General features: G+C 41.4%; 1 protein-coding gene across 23 annotated transcripts in view; it reads right to left on the bottom strand.

Moving 5' to 3' along the window:
• CELF2 (CUGBP Elav-like family member 2) overlaps positions 1–20,446 on the bottom strand; it is a 449,189-nt gene that overhangs the window by 257,448 nt on the left and 171,295 nt on the right. For 22 of the 23 annotated variants that reach the window (XM_044280047.1, XM_044280053.1, XM_044280064.1 and 19 more), the window contains one exon: positions 11,897–12,093. In XM_044280047.1, the coding sequence (XP_044135982.1) occupies positions 11,897–12,093 (197 nt within the window). Of the gene's footprint in view, positions 1–11,896; positions 12,094–12,224; positions 12,374–20,446 lie in introns of those variants that run through there. The other variant, XM_044280067.1, reaches the window with a different exon arrangement.

The following is a 20,446-nucleotide window of genomic DNA, read 5'->3' as shown; positions in this document are numbered from 1 at the left end:
TTGGGCTTTTTACAATTTACAGATTGTCTCTGTTTTTACTTAGCATATACAGTACTTCCTTAAAGAGCATAAATCAATAGCACAATCAAATATAGAGAAAAATTTTGTAATATATCATATTACAGAAAAATACTTCTTTCACCAGTTATCAGACTCCTCTCCCCTGCACTTCTCACTCTGAATTTATTGAAAAAATCATAACAGAATTCTGCCCATAGAAGTCTATGCAGGGTGGAGGGGGATAAGGATGGAGTAGCTGTGGAGAGACAGACATGCTGCTGCTTTTACTGTCTCACCAGAGTGCTGGATTAAGAGCAACACTGATCGGTACAGCTGTATCATGTCCACCATGCTGCTGCTTCTGTGTATATGGCTAGCTAGAGATGGAGAGGAGGATCTCATATTCTCTATGTGCAGTGTATGGGAAATATCATAGCAGCTATCCTCTACCTACTTTTGGAACTAAGCTCGGAGAAAACTGCCAATTAGAGATGGAACCTCCAGAGGGGGGAATAGTGAAAAATGCAGGATACAAATCATATCATTGCTAGGAATACTGTACATACCACAGCTTATTCTGAAAAATCACCTGAAATGATGGGTATGCTAACTAGATCTAAAAGAATTTCTGAAAGAAAGGACAATTCATTACATTTTATTAAATATGTACTCATAGATAAATAGGAACACAGTGGGAATATTGGAAAGGGTAAGAAGTCTATTAGCTATACTATATCTGCCTGAAAGAAGCTTTGAAATTTCCTTGGGGCTTGTGATCATTTTATTTTAGGTGTCTGGGCAGACATGTAGAGGAACAATTATTCACAGTTCAGCCCTAGAGTAAGTTAAGGTAATATTAATATAAAGCAGAGGTAATTGATGCGAGGAAAATGTTAAAGTGTTTTATATTACAGTACTTCTCTTTGGTAAAATCATAGTAATTGAAAACCATGTTCTAGACTAGAAAATGCATTATAAATACTTGATGGACATGAGGGGTGAAAAGGACAGAAATAACTTTGGGATATCTGAATATATAAAACTTCACCTAATGGTAGCAAGGTATACAGTACACTGAATACAAAAATATTAAGAAAAATCATTTAATTTACCAAGCTACAAATATATACCTATTCACCTTACTTTACGCTTTAAAACGAGCAAACTATGTAGTCCAGCTTTTTTTTATTAAAAATGGATTTACACTATTCACTTTATGTATAATATATGTAAAATTGCCTTGTGCATATATTGAATTAGCCAACAGTGATCCATTTACTTAGTACCTTGTGCCACCAACTGCTTAGTTGTTTAAACCTCCCCTAGCCATTTAGACTTCTTGGGGGTCAGTTCCATGCTTTGCTGAGTTATCCTCCTATTCAGATTAATGAGCCATATGGATCTGAATAACAACTGGGTATCTTAAAGGAGGAACCACAAAGTCCACAATAGCCTCGTGCAGACTCTGATGTTTCCTGGTTTTGTAACTACAGAGGTGGCCTAGGCCTGTAGAACATGCTCACTTTAAAGAGCCCCCATTGTTGCTAAAGTATGTCTTATAGGGTATGCACACACGTGGCAGATTATTTAAAATAATTCTGTGATTAATATATGTTTCCTAAATTGCACTGAGAGTTGTTTCTGCAGCATGAATATGGATTTCGGAAATCCCCTTTCAGATGAATGGGACAGCAGCAGAAATTTCTTTCACAACATATACCATATTTTTTGCCCTATAAGACACTTTTTTTTCCTGAAAAAGTGGGGGGATAATGGTACTGTGTCTTATAGGATGAATACTAATGAGCACTTCCAGGGGCGGCATGACAACTCGTGGAGCTCCTGGGCATTAGGAGATTATGGGGCCCCTGTGTCCCCACCCACCCTCAAGCCACACCCACACATAGCCCCACCCACATATCGCGTCGGGTCCAGGCTTATGTGAGCCCTTGGGCAATAAAGTCTCAGTGGGCCCCCTTACACAGTGATAACTCTCTGAGTACAGATGATATAGTAGATGTCCCCTGCAGTCCTATGTAATAACACAGATAACACAGTGATGGCTATCTGAGTACAGAAAATGTAGTAGTGTTACCTGCAGTCCTATGTAAAAGGACAGATAACACTAGTGCTGATAATGTGGTAGCGTTAACTGCAGTCAGGGGCATTGCTAGGTTAAAACATTCGGGGCCTGGGCCCCTGATGTTTTGTCCCAGGCCCCGACTGTACTGCCTGCCTGCTAGATACAACTGTATTGCCATGCTCAGGAAGGCAATACAATTGAATCTAATGCCCTGCAAGAGCTGAAGGACCTGTGATGACATCACAGGTCATGTGATCAGTGCTAAATGCAGTAGCTGAAAAGGACCTGCGATGATGTCACGGTCATGTGATCAGTGCAGGAGAGGACGGCTTAGCAGTGAAGACAAGTCCTTGGAAGAAGCTGTGGTGAGGTCTGCCATATAAGAAGAGGTAAGTGAAGGGGTAGATTACTCAGTGTGAGAGGCAGAGCAATGTTGGGAGTTGTAGTTATTTAACTGGGACTGTATGTTAGGGCTGAAGGGAGGGAAGTTATTTACATGGGACAGTGGTCTGGAGTGATGTTATTCACATGGGACTGAAAGTTGAGGGAGTGATGTTTTTTATATGGGAATGCATTTTGGAGGTGGCGGGGGCAGGGTGATGTTATTTACATGGGACTATATGTTGAAGGTGGCTGTGGGAGGGAGGGATATTATTTACATGGGAATGAATGTTGAGGGGTAATGTGATTTACATGGGACTGCATGTTGGAGGTGGTTGGGGAGGGGGTAATTTTATTTTCATGGGACTGTATGTTGAAAGTGACTGGGGGAGAAAGTGATGTTATTTACATGGGACTGAATATTGAGGGGGTGATGTTATTTACATGGGACTGTATGTTGAAGGCACCTGGGGAGGGGTTATATTCTTTACATGAGACTGTATGTTGAAGGTGGCTGGGGAGGGGGTAATGTTATTTACGTGGGACTGTATATTGAGGGTGGCAGGAGAGATGGTGTGATTTTATTTACCGTATTTATCGGCGTATAACACGCACAGGCGTATAACACGCACCTTCATTTTAAGAGGGAAATTTCAGGAAAAAATGAAAAAAAGGGTAGCTCAGAACTTTTTTTTAATTAATATTATTACCACTTATAAGGTAAATAATGTAAAAGGATGACACTTATGGGGCTCTGTGGATGACACTTATGTCATCCACAGATCCCCATAAGTGTCATCTACAGATCCCCCATCAGATGGATCAGTGTGGAGAGAGGAGGCGGGGACACTCATGGCGGGGCCCGGTGCAGTGACTCTACTCTAATACACCGGGCCCCGCAACTGTTAAACATTTAATCTGATCTCTTGTAGACGCGCTGTACGGTACTTACTGTAGTACCGGAGTTATAACATTAAGACGGCGCAGACCGGCATCTCCCTCGGTCATGCGCCGCCTGTCTCAGCTCCCTCCTGATGCGCTGCCTGCCCCAGCTCCCTCCTCATGCGCCGCCTGCCCCAGCTCCCTCCTCATGCGCCGCCTGCCCCAGCTCCCTCCTCATGCGCCGCCTGCCTGCTTATCTCACTTTATGAATGAACAGGCAGGCGGCGCATGACAGAGTGAGCTGGGGCAGGCGCCGCATGACAGAGGGAGCTGGGACAGGCGGCGCATGAGGAGGGAGCTGCGGCAGGCGCTGCGCCGTCTTAATGTTATACCTCCGGTATGTAAAAACATGGCTTCTTAACATTATATCGGCGTATAACACGCAAACATCATTTTCCCCCTATTTTCAGGGGGAAAAAGTGCGTGTTATACGCCGATAAATACGGTACATGGGACTGTAGTTTAAAGGGGGCTGTAGATAGAAAGGGATGTTATTTACATGGGACTGTATATTGGAGGGGGCTGGAAAGTTGGTGTGATGGTATTTACATGGCACTCTATGGCAGAGAAGGGAAATAATGTTATTTATATAGGACTGTATGGTGGACGGGCTAAGGAATTACAATTTTTGAGTACAGTAAACAGAGAAATTTAACTAGAGATGGCCTTGCGGTCGTTTCGCGGGGAACTTTGCTCATTCGCGATTCGCCAAACATGCGAACATATGACGATATTCGCATGCGCCATATTTCTTTGCATTGCGCCGAACTTTGACCCATGACACATCCTTTAGGTGGGACAGGACAGCCAATTGAGACATTTCAGCACATGGACACGCCCCCTATCTTATAAATAAACCCAATCTAGCAGACATTTTACATTCTGTCTTTTGCCAGTGTAGGGAGAGGTTGCTATGTGGAGCAGGGACAGACTGTTAGGGACACCAAACGCTAGCTAATAGGGCCACAAAAGGCCACAAAATACTGCAGCTAGATAGAGGGACAAACACTATTGGAATAACTCATTGCAACTGGTGTGATATACCTGTTGCCCCCCCCCCCCCCCCCAAAAAAAAAAAAACGGATTGAAGGGTGTGATATACCAAGAATATACCTTCTAACATAAAAAGTATATTATAGTGCATTTGTATTGTGCAGCAGTTGTGTGCGGCTCTGCTGAGATACCGCAGCTAGATAGAGGGACAAACGCTATTGGAATAACTAATTGCAACTGGCCCCCTGTTGCCCCCCAAAAACTGATTAAGGGGTGCAATATGGCCCCTGATTAAAATACATATTTTTTGTGGGAATTTTTATAATTGATCCCCCTCTAGTATGTGACTGTCTGACCATGTTGTGCGACTATTTGAGCACTTCTAGTAAGTATTTCATGGCTGCAAATATGACCTGAAGGTTTTCCAGGTTCGTCTTCCATTAAAGTGAATGGCTCCCGCCGCGAACTTGCGGTTGGCGAACATTTGATCTCGCTCGCACGTCATCCATCACTAAATATAACTACAGGGGGCACTGAAGGGGGCATTATAAATACTTGGAGGGCTTTAGGGTGATCATTATAACAGTAGGGGGCGATATAAATACTGGGGCACTTCAGGGTCAGCATTATAACAGTAGGGGGAATAATAAATACTGGGGGCACTTTGTGGGCATTTTAAATCCAGGAGACATTAGGCATTCTTATTACTACTGGGGGCTCTATAGGAGGGACTTAAAGATCCACATTATTTCTACTAAGAACACTGTGGGGGTCTTATTATTACTGAGGAGTCAGTAGATGGCTTTATTACCACTGGGGGAACAATAGGTGGGCCTTGTTTCTACTAGGGGCTCTGTAAAGGCATTATTAATACTGGAGGGCTCTTCAACTAATGGAGGCACTCTTGGGGAGCATTATCACAGTTGGGAGCACTGTTGGGGGCAGTATTACTAATGAGGGCATTCTAGAAGGGAATTACTATTGGTGTGACTATGAGGAGCACTATTACTATGGGGGGCAGATTTTTCTACAGGATAGTATTTGGGGGTACAGAAAAATGAGGAACCTAAGATGTCTGTGTGTCACACTATGTAAAGACGAGGCGCGGCTGAGAGTAGTTGTCCGGACGGAATGGAGAAGATGATGACAAAGATCTACATCAGAGGAGACGTCACCTGGGAGAAACTGGAGGTGAGAGGTACTTGCTGCTGTATAGCTGTATAGCTATAGCGGGCTTAGGGGTCGGTTGGTCGACTTAGAAAATTGGGCCATATGCATTGGTATAAAGAGAAGGGGAGCAGTAACAATTTAAAACTTAACTTTTACTATGTCTATTCTCCCAGGGTGGGGAGTAAAAGACCCCTTACAAACAAAAAAATACACAAAAAGACAGATGTAACCCCTAAGAGGGGGGTATTGGGTTTGTGCAGTGTAGGTAGTGCTGCACACCAACACAGGTATCGCCCTTCCCAGGCCTATGGAGATTCTCACAGAGACCTATGATGGAAGGACCACGTGATCCCTGGTATCTGAATCCCTTAGAGTAGTCAAGGGATCAAACGTATAAAAAACTGAAAGTTCTTACCAGTTTTTAAGAGGGCCTCACTTGGTAACCGCGTGTTTACGGGTTATAACAGTAGGTGGTCACATGTAGCAGGTAGGTACTTCGTCCGCTATTCGTGCGGGGCAAGGAAGGACATCAGAGGTATCCATACAGTCTGGTACTAGAGTGGCCTCAGAGAAGAAACTCACCCTAGTGCCTCCCTGCTTGACCTATTCGGCCCTAGTGACCTAACACGGGGTCCGTGCCCCGCAAGGGGTGGCCCCGTCCGGGGGGGGCATTGGGGCTTGAGCCCCTGCCTGCAGTCCTATGTAAAACCACAGATAACATTAGTCCTGATAATGTGGTAGTTACCTGCAGTCCTATGTAAAACCACAGATAACACTAGTGTAGATCATGTGGTAGTGTTACCTACGTCCTTAGTGTGCCTGCCTGTGTCTCTCCCACAGACTCCATGCTGGTGGTGCTGCCTCCTCTTCCATCTTCTTCTTCTTGCCTTGCACAGAATGTCCTGATACAGCTGCGTCAAGCCATAGGAACACTGTGGGCATGGGGATGGTGACACACACACAGGGAGAGACACACACACACACACACACACACAGGGACAGACACAAACACACATGGACAGACACACAAACACAGGGACAGACACACACACAGGGAGAGACACAAACACACACACACACGGACAGACACACAAACACAGGGACAGACACACACAGGGAGAGACACACACACAGGGAGAGACACACACACACAGGGACAGACACACAGGGTCACTAATGGGGGGAGCAGGGTTACTTGTGGGGTGACAGGAGGAGGGGGGAGCAGGGTCACTAGTGGAGTGACAGAAGGTGGGAGCAGCAGAGTCACCATTGGGTGACAGGAGGAGTGGGGAGCAGGCTCACTAGTGGGGTGACAAGAGGAGGGGGAGCTGGGTCACTAGTGGGGTGACAGGCAGAGGTAAAGTAGGGGGGAGCAGGGTCACTAGTGGGGAGACAGGAGGAGGGGGGAGCAGGGTCACTAGTGGGGGGACAGGAGGAGGGGGGAGCAGGGTCACTAGTGGGGTGACAGGAGGAAGAGGGAGCAGGGTCACTAGTGGGGGACAAGAGAAGGGGCAGCAGGGTTACTAGTGGGGGGGACAGGGTTACTAGTGGGGTGACAGGAGGAGGGGGGCGCAGGGTCACTAGTGGGGTTACAGGAAGAGGGGGGATCACTAGTGGGGGATTAGGGTTACTAGTGCGGGGGAGAAGGGTTACTAGTAGGGTGACAGGAGGAGGGTGGCGCAGGGTTACTAGTGGGGTGACAGGAGGATGGGGGAGCAGGGTAACTAGTGGAATGACAGGAGGAGGGGGGAGCATGGTCACTAGTGGGGGGAGCAGGGTTACTAGTGGGGTGACACGAGGAGGGGGGAGGAGGGTCACTAGTCTCCCATCTCCCCATCAAAGAGGCTGAAAAGAAGCTTTTTATGGCGCATTACCAGTAACGCACACAGGAACCTGCTCCATGTACACAGGGCCCAGGCTTCAGGTGCCTCCTAGTGACAGATCGTAGCACGTTCACTTTCAGGCAGAAAATGGCACTTGGCAGCTGTACATGCAACAATAGCCTGCCGCGGGCCCTCGGTCCATGTCCAAGTGCTTGAATGGTCAGTCCGCCCCTAAAGCATTATGGAAGTGCTTATTAGTACAGTAGGACAGGGGAGTGGTATATACAGCGCTCCTTGTGCTGACAGTACTCACCGCTCCCTGGTGTTCTTCTGCTGGCGCAGCACGCTGTGCTGTGACCTGTGCACAACGTGAGGACGTAGGCATGCTGTGTGACATCACACTGTGCGACATTGTGTAACAGCACAGCTCGGCAGGAAGACCTCTGACATCTGGAGCAGGAGAGGCAAGTTGATTTTTTTTTTGTCTGATCTGAGGTCTGATTAACATTGGGAGTGTAAATAACATTGGGGTCTGATCGGAGCTCTGTTTGACATTAGGGGTCTGATCTGAGGTCTGATTAACATTAGGGGTCTGATCTGAGGTCTGATTAACATTGGAGGTCTGATCTGAGGTCTGATTAACATTGGGGGTCTGATCTGAAGTCTGATTACATTGGCGGTCTGAGCTGAGGTCTGATTAATGCTGGGGGTCTAATTGGAACTTTGAGCTGAGGTCTGATTAACATTAGGGGTCTGAATGGGGGTCTAATCTTAGGTCTGATGAAAAATGTTATTTTTTTTCCTCCTCTAAAACCTAGCTGTATTTCTGCCTTGAGTTGAAGAACTTAGTAATCTGAGATAGTTGATAAGTCTGAATTTTTCTGATAACAAAATCTGCAGTGGATTCTGCAGCAGAATCCCTTGCGCTTCTGGCTCAGTTTTGCAGTTTGAATGCAAGAAGACACTGGCTGTTAAGATAGTATATCAGTAGCAACAAGACATATCAGCCGGTCTGCCTACTGCCAGATTAGGACAGTGGTGCCAGCCTAAGGAGAGAAAAGCAGCTTGGCAGGACTCACGCCAGCCTAGTCATCATCAAAACCTATTGATAAGAGATTGAAATGTTGATAAAAGAAGTTATCCCTTGAAGACAACTCTTGTCCATATGCCCTATTAGGCTGCTGCAGGGGAAAATATCGGGCTCACCACAGATGTGATCACAGCAAGGGCTGTAAACTAAACAAATTAGTTGTCACCAATAAGAATGCCCCATTGAAACAACTTAAAGTCTTCTTACGACAGCACAGTACATGTTTGTACGTGTATATTTGCACTGACACACACCATCAGGTTTTTCAGTTTAACATTTTTGCAAGGTTATTTTTGCCTCCTTGTTGACTGACAAAACTGTGGAAATGTGATTTTGCCCGCTCCGAAGCAGTACCAGTTGTGACAACACCCATTCTCAGTAGCTCTAGGTGACTTCAGATCATGGAAACAGGTCCAGCCACATTTTGTGCTATCTTCCCAGCTTCCTGCTCTGGTATTCTTCTACGAGCATACACTATCAGTGGTATTATTTGTATCAATCACCATTCCTGTGTTTTGTGCATTTTACATTTGTGCTGATTTGCTTGCTGCCAGGAATGAATGTTGAATTTTAATGCTGACTTCTAATGAGCCGAATCTGGCGATTGAAGAAGTGAATAGGGTCAAGCCATCTTCCATTTTATCTCAGACACATGAAATTATAGGGCACATTCATTTCTCCCCTTCCTGCTCCTTAGGTTAAAATGGAAATAAGAAATAACAAGGTTAAGCCTGATCTAAGAACGATAACAGACCTTGTAAGTCTCATGAAAGTGAAATGGAAGATGTCAATATCTAAAGCATGCAGCTCTCCTAATCTCCTGGATAAACTAACAGGATGAAGAAGGGCCGTCATCCATGAGAAAGAGCATGCAGGTACTGCGGTCGGGAGACAAGATATCTTTCCATGTAAGCCCTCTTAGAGCTAAATCCAATTCCACTGGGTACCAAATATCTGTAAGACTTCCATCTTTATTGTAACCACTTTCAGGCCACTCACAGGCAGTTTGGCAATGAATGTGTTAAAGCTCATCACACTGTACGTGCCTTGTCTCTGTTCCTGTTTTCCTAACTCCGGACTAACACATGACTCCATCGTTACACAACAGACTGGAAGATGCACTGATCTGAACTCATATGAATACAGAATACAGACAAAGCTGAGAATGATATCTGCCGATACCCGCGGCTATAGATATTTGTATATAGAATCATCAATCTTGTGCTTTACAGTGTGATATCAAGTATTTTGGGACTCAAATTATTATGGTATCACAGTAAGTGATTTATGGTTTTGCATAAGACTGCATAAAGACTGAATAACTTTGGATGATGCATGATTAATATTGTGCGAAAAAACCCTAACATTACATAATTGCCTCTGCTGCATCTATACTTGTACATTAGATAATCCCAATGGACCTTAATAGGCATTAGAAATTATATATTCAATTTATCTCATCAAAATAGAGATCTAGAGTACAGATGAAGACAACGCGATCTACAATATCTTAAAGTGAATCTGTCTTCACATATAGAAACCCCAGACCCAATCATAGTGTTATACGGGAATAGGTGTCACTCTCTGAAATGCCCCTTACAGCATATACTGCCGGATTAAATAAAGTTGTAAAGTAATGCCCGCCACCTGTAAAGAATTTGGTAGGTGGCCCCAAACTCATCGGAAGTCATGCAGCTCTGCCCTGAGTGATGTCTCGCAAGCAGGGATACATCATGACAACTCAGCTCCAGACAAGTTCAGAGCATGCGCAGTGTGCAGATGAACTCAAGCATGGTACACCACTGCGCATGCACTGGATATGCCAAACCTGCATGACTTCTGAGGTAACCGGGACTGCCCACATGATTTTTCACAGGTTGTGAACGCTACTTTAGAACTTTTATTTGTCATGCTGGAAAGGGCATTTCAGAGAGTGAGGTCTTTAGAAACCTATTATCTTCCTATATAATGCTATGGCAGTGATTTAGTAGCTGTATACTGTATGTGATGACAGATCCCTATGCATTGGTTTTATGGACTGTATATGTGATGTGCCCTTCAATGGTATCTGCTTTCAAATAATTTTTTATTAAACCTTAAGGGGTTGTCCATCTTTTGAGATATTGACGACCTAGCCTCCAAACAGGTGATCAGCTATTTAAAACAGCTGCTGGTGCTGGAAACAATGGGTGGAATTGGAAGCAGAAAGTTGCTTCCACTGTGTAGTGGTTGCGCCTGGTAGTGTAACTCAACTTCAATTTAAGTGAATGGCACCCCCACCAATCTGATATTGATGACCTGTCCAGATACATAAGTTATCAATATCTAAAAGCTGGATATACGCTTTAAACAATATATTGTAATTAACCTTCTCCTTTCCAATTATATATTAGCATTTTTTTTATTGTATAAGGCCTCACACATAAAGCTGTAGTACAAGAACATTATAATATCCATATTATGGTCATAACAATTAGGCCTCCCAAAGTTCAACTGAGCCAAACTTAGGTTATAGGTGGTATGTCCTATGCAGTAGACCTATGGGAGATCAGGCATATTGCAGCCATAAAACAGCACTATATTAACATTATTTCTGGAATATTTGGTGATATAAGCATTTTTGTTAATATAAAAATGTTTATACCAATGGGCCTGTTTTAAACAACATTTTTGTTGGCATTACCTCTTTAACGTATCTACGAAACTTGAGACAGTTTAGCTAAATATAGTATTCTGATGGCAGTGGTGTTCAAAGAGGAGTGTTGCTTTGAAAGGAGATGCTCCCATAGCTTCATTATTTAAAAAATGGCAGCACAAGTCCACAATGTGGAACCTCTAAAACCGCAAATAAACCACAATACAAGATCTATAAAAATAACACATCCCTGACATCTACTTAGTGACACTAGAGCTAGAAAGAAAGCTAGAATATTCCAGATAAATATCTGTGACAAATAGTCTTTAGAACTTTAGTTTTCAGCTTCTGAATACTACAGACTTTGTCTATTGAAATGAAAATCTTAAAAGTTCTTTTGCTGGCAACCATTCCTTTTAAACTGTCACATGAAAAGTATTAAACTACATTACTCGGGAACAAAGAACAACAAAATCACAGTTTCAAGGCAGGATGACTACACTTTCTGCTATGATGCTCGCTCTTCTTTTTATACATACTCTTATAAGTACTTTACAGCACCTTTGTTTTTTTTTCCTACTCTATTTAGCTTATAAGACATCAACACCAAGAAATTAAGAAAAAAATACATCCTACAGCTCATAGGTGATGGTAGAACAAACAGTTAGCCACCACAAAGGTCTCCTCTTCCCTTTGTCACATTTCCATCAAACTCTATTTTCTAAAAATATAGCAGAAACAGAATATCAACTGCATTTGGTAACATCATATATCAATACCTTTGCTTTGGGGTGGATTCTGACTTCTGTCTCGCAGGACGTTGATTTGATAGACGGCTCCATAAGGCTCAAAAAGGTCTTTGAGTTCTTTTTCTGACCATGAACGCGGGATCTGACCAACAAACATCTTAATGGCATCTGGGTCTGGCTGGTCTGAGTGATCCAAAGCTCCATTCATCTTGTTGGTTGTTCCGTTGCTGTGGAAAAAGTAATATGAAAGCGTTATTAGAACTGACAGTGTAAATCAAAAGTCTGGCCAAAGCAGGTGCTTTCTGGAGAAAGGTCTTCATCAATAAATGAAGGTTACATCTTTTAGGCTCTGACTTACATCAGACTATAAACAGCAATGAAGTTGTCACAATATCACGGATGGTGGCCAAGTCTAGATTTCAATAACTACTTCTAGCAAACAATGCAGAAAGATAGCTCATCATGACTTTTCATTGCAATATACTGCTGTTTGAGCTTCGAGAAGTAAAATGATTTCTCCTTATTTTGTTTCTGAGGCAGGATAAAAGAAAAGCCGGTTTTGGTAATAAAGTCATATGAAAAGAATATGAAGCATTTGGCAATCTGTCAGGCGACTAATGAAAGATGCCAGTGATGAATCTGTAGATTGTGTGAAGCCTCCATGTGTGCATTAAATTAGTCTAACTTTCTCCAGAATGCTAGAAATGGCTTTATACTGCTGATCTGATCCCACTCTCGCTCTCTGTTCAAGGAATGAATGAGGTTGAGAAATTTAGCCCACTGTTTGTTGAACAAAGGCTTCAATTCACAAGAAGAAGTGTGGAAAGCAGAAAACTTTCAGGATCTCGTTTGAAATGTGATGTGTGAGAACCTTTCTGCTGTCTCAGAACTATTTTTAAAGCTATGTGCTATAAGATGAAAAATGTTTCATGTCAAGGAGGAACATAAGTTGTAACCAAGGCATATTGCTTTATCGCGGTTGGGCATATATCTACTCTATATGTATGAGTAAGAGAATGAAAGACAGGGGGGAACAGATGGGGACACACAGAGATGGAGCACATTAACTGTCCGGGATGAATTCTGGTATTGTCTGCTTATTAATACGGCCTAAATGCCATTTAACATTTCCAATACGCCCCCATTACGCCATATAAGACATTATGTGAAGAAAAACATGTAGGCAGATGGAAAGACAGGGAAATGTAGTTTAGCAAATTCAGTGTAGGAAGCACGTCATATTTTAGAGAATTAAGTGACCAGACACAGCAGTTACTAAAGTGTGAAAAAAATTGTAATTGATCATGGAAAGCAAATAGAGTATCAAAGTTAACCAAATGTGGCAATACTGTACTTCTAATGCAAGGGCATAGCTAGGGGTGCAACCAGGGCATTGGCTCTGGTCTCTACATAACTTTGTCTTATCCACCGCCTGTCTAAATCTAAGCCAGCTCCGTTGCTGGTGTAAATTTAGGCCATTTTCTACACCTAAAACAGGCACAGAAAATAATAAATCAGATGGGCCCACCAGCCCGCCCCATTCCCTGCCCATGCCCCCCCCTTTTTTAGACCTGATGTGAGCAGGGACAAGTCACAGATTGTGGTGCAAATAACCTTTGCGCTGCAATCTGCAACAGATATACACCAAAAAGTGGCATATATCTTAGTAAATCAACCCAAATACAATATACAGGCACAAGTACAACATATAATTATAAAAAGGGTCATTCCTATCATTTAGGCCCAATACCTCAGTCTTAATAATCCAAGATGATTTACATTGCAATAAACTGTTAGTCATAATCTGGACCTTGGTATCAATGGCTGATGAGATGTATTACATTTTTGCTTTCGACAATATGACCAGTTGGTTTCATTCCCATATGTATGGCCAGGCAAGCTATATGGTTATTGTAGGAGCAAAGCAAAAAACAAAGGGGCATAGTAATTAAGACTGGCATTTTAGACACCATTCTTAATATCCCCTATAGCTGGGGGTGGATCTGCCAGAGTTATGAAGAGGCGTCGGCCACTACATAACCTCAGCGCATCCACCGCCGATTCTAAATGTAAAACAGCTTCCTTGCTGCATTACATTTAGACCATTTTCTACACCTAAACAAGGCATAGAAAATGATGAATGAGATGGGCCTGCCAGCCCATACCCTTCCCCACCCACGGCACGCCGCATAAAGTGGCGTGTATCTGTTTGGAAATGACCCCCAAAGTGATTTTTTTCAAGCTTGACCTAGACTTCACCAGTCTTTTGGATAAATATCACCAATTGCAATCAATTGACTTTTAAAACAGGTGATAGAAAAGAGTAAAGGACCTATTCTCTGATATGTCATTGTATAAGTTGTCACATATCTATTGAAACAGGAAAATGAAAGTGGTTGTCCAGGATTAGAAAAAACGTGGCTGCTTTCTTCCAAAAACAGCACCAATCGGGCAGAACTGCAATACTGCACACAACCTATGGACAGGGGTGGTGCTGTTTTTGGACAACATCTTTAACTCAGACAGGTTCACAATATTTACTATATACAGTATACTGTACATTATTGTATCAAGTTTCTTCATTCCTCTTAGGAATGGCTGAATGAACTATAACTATGGCAGGGATCTGTAACTGGACTGTTACACATACTCTGTCCATGGATCCAGTAAATTAAATACCTGCATGGCTGACAGTTCCTGTTCCTCAATTTATATACATTAAATACAATATTGATTGCATGTGGACACCAATAATTGTAGTATATTAGCTGTCTGCATCGGCCAAGTTGCCTGTGTTGTCGGTATAATGCTACAGTCAGTACACTGTAATACTGGTAATTACTGTAGGTCCCTATTCTACTTTTAGATGTCAGCTTCTTGTCAGTTGATGAAGCTGACTTATGTTATGCATTATCTGTAGTAATACATCTTGTGTATTTTATGTCTGCCTTGAATACACTTCTCAAATACAATGACAAATGTCTTCTGCGAGCCTAAATCTCATCTATCATTGTACTTTAGGAAAAGTAATCACAGCATTGAGGTGTCCTCGTACCTACAGCAACACGCAGCTAATATCACCAGGAAGATATAATGATGGATATTGGGAGGCCACAAGTCAGGCCCTCACATTACAGTGAGTGATTTAAGATAAGAAAAAAATGTATGTTTTGAGTAGAATATTATTCCATTAACAAGGCATCATGTATTAAATATAGGCTATACCCTTAAGGCTATTTACTAAGTAAAAGCAGGCTACACGCTATCCCACCAACTGGAATGAGCCCCCTGTGGCTATGTTATAATTAGTACATAGATCTGAGTATCTGGTTGAGATAATTGAATAGAGTAGTTTTTTTAGAATGCTGATTCATTATTTACATCACCCTGGAGTCTTCTACCCCCCTCTATGGAATACATTTTCTTTGCCATGTCATTAGCTGGTCTTTGGGCAAGGTGGGCCACTCTAAGAAACTACTATAAAAATGACTTTTCCAGTATTTAACAATTGTAATACTACAATGAAATGATATTTGTATATGTAGGGACTGGAGTAATTTGGCTTTGGACCAGATTTTGGTCCTAATCCTTCCCCTAAAGTCTAACTTATCTTCTTTTATTATTACAGAGCTGGCATTCCTTTGCTAGGTCTTATCATGTGCCACCCAGAAATCAGGAAATACTACCCCTGCTGGATCAAGGGCTATACTGCAGAGGAGTGAGGGGTACTGTATATCTTATGTAGACTTTCAGATTGCCCATGAGGAAACTCTCGTTTGCCATGCTCCAGCTTAGGAAAACCATAAGTCCCTAGCATAGCAGACTTCGAGGTGACCAAGGTTTTGGAGGGGGAATTAGGCAAAAAGACTGTAGATTTACAAAGTATCATTTTGATAAAATAGTATAAAACATTCACTGATGAGGTAGTTATCGATAATAATAACATTCAAAATTATTGCAATTCTTCGTCCAAATAGTAAATAGGAGCAACTTAAATGAGAAAATATTTTGTACAAAAAAAATGCATTAGAAGTTTGAACACAGACGAAGTTTCACATACTGTATAGTACAGAACAATAAAAAAATCAATAGGACAAGTAGCCTCTGTTTTCATAAGATTTGCTCTTTATTAGACAAGATCTAGGCAATTTAGACAATCTCTAGACTCCAGCTTTGTTTATCACAAAGATTTCCATTGGGGCTAAGGTTATTGAGACCATCGATCGGCTGCAAGAGCGAAAGTCCTACAAGCTTCCTATTTAGATGAATACTGGTTATTAGACACACAGAGAAAGAAGAAAACAAATAATAATCTCCACATTCAGCTTACTTTGTCATTTTACTGTGCAGAACCAGCTATTGTGAGAAGAAAAGCTAAGAACATAAGCCATAACATTTCAAAGACTCTCGCAGAGGGAGCATCTCGGCTCTATAAATGTCTTAATACTATGTGTGATCAGGCTTGTAACTGTGCTACATACACAGAGCACACTTTAATTTGCCAGTAACATATTACACAGTCAAGTCCCATTATTATGACCACTTCCTATTTTGATGTCAGCAGTGCGTAGTTCATGAAGGAAATCATGTGTGGTGAGATGGCTTGGTGAGTATATAAGGTGTGTGATAGGCTGTCTGCACACTTATCCCTCGTTACTGTCATGGGTCAAAGGCAAAATTTATGAGAGTTGCAGAAAGGAAGATTATTGGCTTTCACTCCAAGGGTGGTGGCATTTCTGAAACAATACAGTTTGTGAACTGTTCATGTGCTGCTGTGGTCAAAGTGTATGGTGAGTGGACAAATGGCAGCATTGTAAATAAGTGACGTGGTAACTGTGGAGCATCACGTACCATTGATGTGAGAGGTGGACGGAAGCTATGAAAATACATGAGGGAGGACCGACACACTATAGTGGAGCGGCTCACCATCAAAATGAACCATCAAATTCTAGCAAATAGTGTGTCTGGTACCACCAGCTACCATCCATTTACCCATAGCCATATATGTCACAGTCACTTTGACATTACTAATGCTGTCTTGGCATTAAGGAGTATGAAAAAGGTTGGATACAGTCCCATGGGATCTCAAAGTGTTATATGTAACTTTCCATTTGGGAAAAGCTGGTAAATGATTTGTGTGAATCGGATCTGAAACAAATTTCTAAAAATGTCCTCACCTCTAGTAAGGGGATAACTTTTCTTTGCCCAAGAACGGTAACATAATGGTATAATAAACATAGATGGCAATATACCTGCTCAGCATGTTACAGTTAGTAGGAAATAAACTAGAACATTCATAATTTGCCAATATAACGAACATGTTAATGGCACTTTATAAACTACAAATTGGACGGACACCTTACTAGGGTTAATCATTTACAGAGTAACGTCATGAATTAACATGGTGGTACCTTTTCCTCCATTTTTGTGCAGCTTTTTTAAATTTTTGTTGTCAAATTAAGAAACATAACAGAATATAAATTAAATTTGAAGGATCATTGGATTTGGTAATGCATGCTCTGATCTCAGTGTGAACTAATAGCTTGTGTATGCTTTCACCATACAAAATATTAACAGATATCTCAATATGTTGTTACTATTTTCAAGCAAAGATGTAATCATAAATGTGGGCTTGTAGTAGTCTGATGACAGTCAGCAGTAAAGCATGGGGAGCCTGCTCGCAGCATCTTGTACACATGGGCAAGTCACTTTATCTCCTTGTGCCTAAGGCAGAAACACACATATTGCAAACTTTGCAGGGTGGATTTATACACTCTATTCCCACTGCCAAACACAGTATGCCACTAACTATATTGTAATCGGGAAACTCATTCAGTCTCATAGGGGATAATGTGAAATCTTTTATATCATTAGTTAATATTGTCTTTTCTGTATTAAATGCATACACAACTTATGTACATGACAAGAAATAACCAAATTGGTCAGACTTTATTAGTAAAAATAGTAATAGTCAAATCTTACAGGAAAGATAAATGAGGATGACAAAGAGCACTAAAATGTGGATAGGAATATACTGACAAAAGTAGAAAGAGTGTACATATGTACAACCGAAAATAGATGTCATACAGAGATAAGGGATTAGGGGGATATACTACGGTATCCCCTGGCTTGATATGAAGTTGTTAAAGGGATTGTCCGCTTTTGCCATATTGATGACCTATCCTGGGTGACTGCCGACACCCCCACCGATCAGCTGTTCTAGGAGAATACTCGTACAAGCGATGTGATCTCTTTTATGTTTACCTGCTCGCTGTCAACACTGCAGCGGCAAACAACAGCTGTCCAATTCACTTCAATGGGATGACTCCTCACTTGAATAGGACAAAGCTGTCCTATTGAAGTGAATGGGACGACAGAGCTGCAATTACACTAAACAGAGAAGAGAGCACAGCGCTTGTCCGAGCATTGCATTCTCTTCAAAAGCTGATCAGTTCCAGCAGTTGGCCGTTACTGCCACTGTGAGTGGCTCTTAAATTGCATAATTAGATCTTCCTCAATACCTACCATGGCATCACTGTAACCCCTAAAATCATTCAACCCAACCAAAAATCATTTTTGATCTCAAGCTACTCCCCCTATCCATTCACTTTCACTTGCTACTGTTTACAGTTTGCTCATATATCTGGGGATCAGTAGTACCTTTACACGGGCCAATTATTGAGAATGATCGTTTCTATGAATGCTCCTTCCGGACAATGGCCCCAATTGTTAGCCCGTGTTAAGGGGCCATTAGGAGTAAAATTATGTTTTGCAATATGAAGTTCTCCTACTTATTGAATTTTACTGTATACAATGTGTACTTTGTATACAATTGCTCAATCTCATCTGCACACCAGCAACAACAATGTACACTTTTACAATATCTATTGTGTAATATAATTCTGAGCTGCTTGACAGTAAAATTAATGATATTTTTCTCTGTGTCAATTAAAGATATACTATTAAATAAATGAACCAGCAGGCAGTCCCCTTTATTTGCTCAGAAAATAAAGCCTTGCTCTGCACAGATGCTCATAAAGATGGAATCCCTTGGAAATGAATGTCAAAGCAGAGATTATTATTTATGGGGAAAGTGAAGCACTCTGTGTGAGTGGCAGTCTTGAGTCAATGTCCAATTTTGCTTACTGGACCTGCAAGTGACCTGCCACTTCATCTTAATCACCGACAGGGTATCATCTTTTTTATTAAAGAGGAGCCTGGGGCACAGATTAAGGTGCTGGAACGCTAGTTATTGCACTTAAAAAACCCATATTGCTGCATTATTTTATTAAAGAATAATGTAGTTTGTGAAGCATGCCTCACATTATAGTGTACTCTCATGACTCTAGACAGGACATTCAATATAGATTCTCCATGATATATATTACACTTTTCTAATACTTACCTAATGCATGTAGGTTTATGGAAAAATCACAGGTATGAATAGTAATATAAATTGTATCAAATGACTCCACGTCTTGACGATATCTGTATACATGATAAGAGGGGTATAGGGGCGATTTACTTTCTCCAAAAAGGTAAAAACCTGATGCGATTTAGTGTTGTTTACAGGAGGCCATACATATTCAATAGATGTCAATAGCTATTTTTCTAGACTATGGTTACCCATACACATGCATATTTGGCTGGGCCCTAACATGTCCTTTATATGTATTCAGTGGTGGCGGTGGCTTATCTCCCAGGAGAACAAAAGTATTGAACAAAAATATTCATTTCACCCAAACCTTCTCTACCCCGATATCATCTGGGAGATGCTTTATTTTTATATTCTTATTGCTTTTATTATATTATTATTGGAGTTGTATAATTTACTACACAATTATTATATCTATTTTTAAACTGATATTTATTAGCTCATTATATTGTATTTATTTTATTATTATCTATTTTATTTTTTGTTGAAAGTATTAAGTAGAAAACTGTATATTCCACCAAACATGTTTGTGTTTAAACGGTTTCTCTTGTTTTGATGCATTTACGCTTGTGGTTTTAAAAATGAGAAGTAGAACAATTTATGCTGAGCATGTAAAGTCAGATGACATGCCAGATGGCAATAATGGGAATCTAAAGGTTTAAAGCATGAATTCAGTAGTAATCACTGGTCGCAAGTTTAAGATGGACTTAAAAGTGGTGTTTCTAGTTGCCATTGCTGTTGTATACATAAAAATAGAATAATTTCGAGCTGCGAAGGGCATTTCAACGTAAAACATCACTGGGATTTCAAAAGATCTTTCAGAGGAGCTCAGGATAAGAACGTTACACTGATCATCATTTTGAAGTCTGCATAACAGACAGTTCTTTAATGCATGATGTTGATGAGATTTCCATCCAAACACTCTAATCATGAAAAAACATAAAAGTTGGCCATGTTCCAATAAAATCTTGATTTATCTTTGTGATAAGGATTTGCAATTCATAGTATTTTAACTATGATGTAAAAGTAATACAGCTTGTTGTATCAATAATGGGGGAGATTGATCTAGCCTCTTAATAATTTTGGCACATTTCACGCCACCAGTAAGCAGATCAAGACCGGCATTAGAAGTGCCAGTTTTGACA

The sequence above is a fragment of the Bufo gargarizans genome, chromosome 2 (assembly GCF_014858855.1).
Source record: "Bufo gargarizans isolate SCDJY-AF-19 chromosome 2, ASM1485885v1, whole genome shotgun sequence".
In the NCBI taxonomy this organism is placed as follows: Eukaryota; Metazoa; Chordata; class Amphibia; order Anura; family Bufonidae; genus Bufo; species Bufo gargarizans.
Note: the sequence above shows the minus strand (reverse complement) of the source record. Positions and strands in the feature narration are given on the sequence as shown.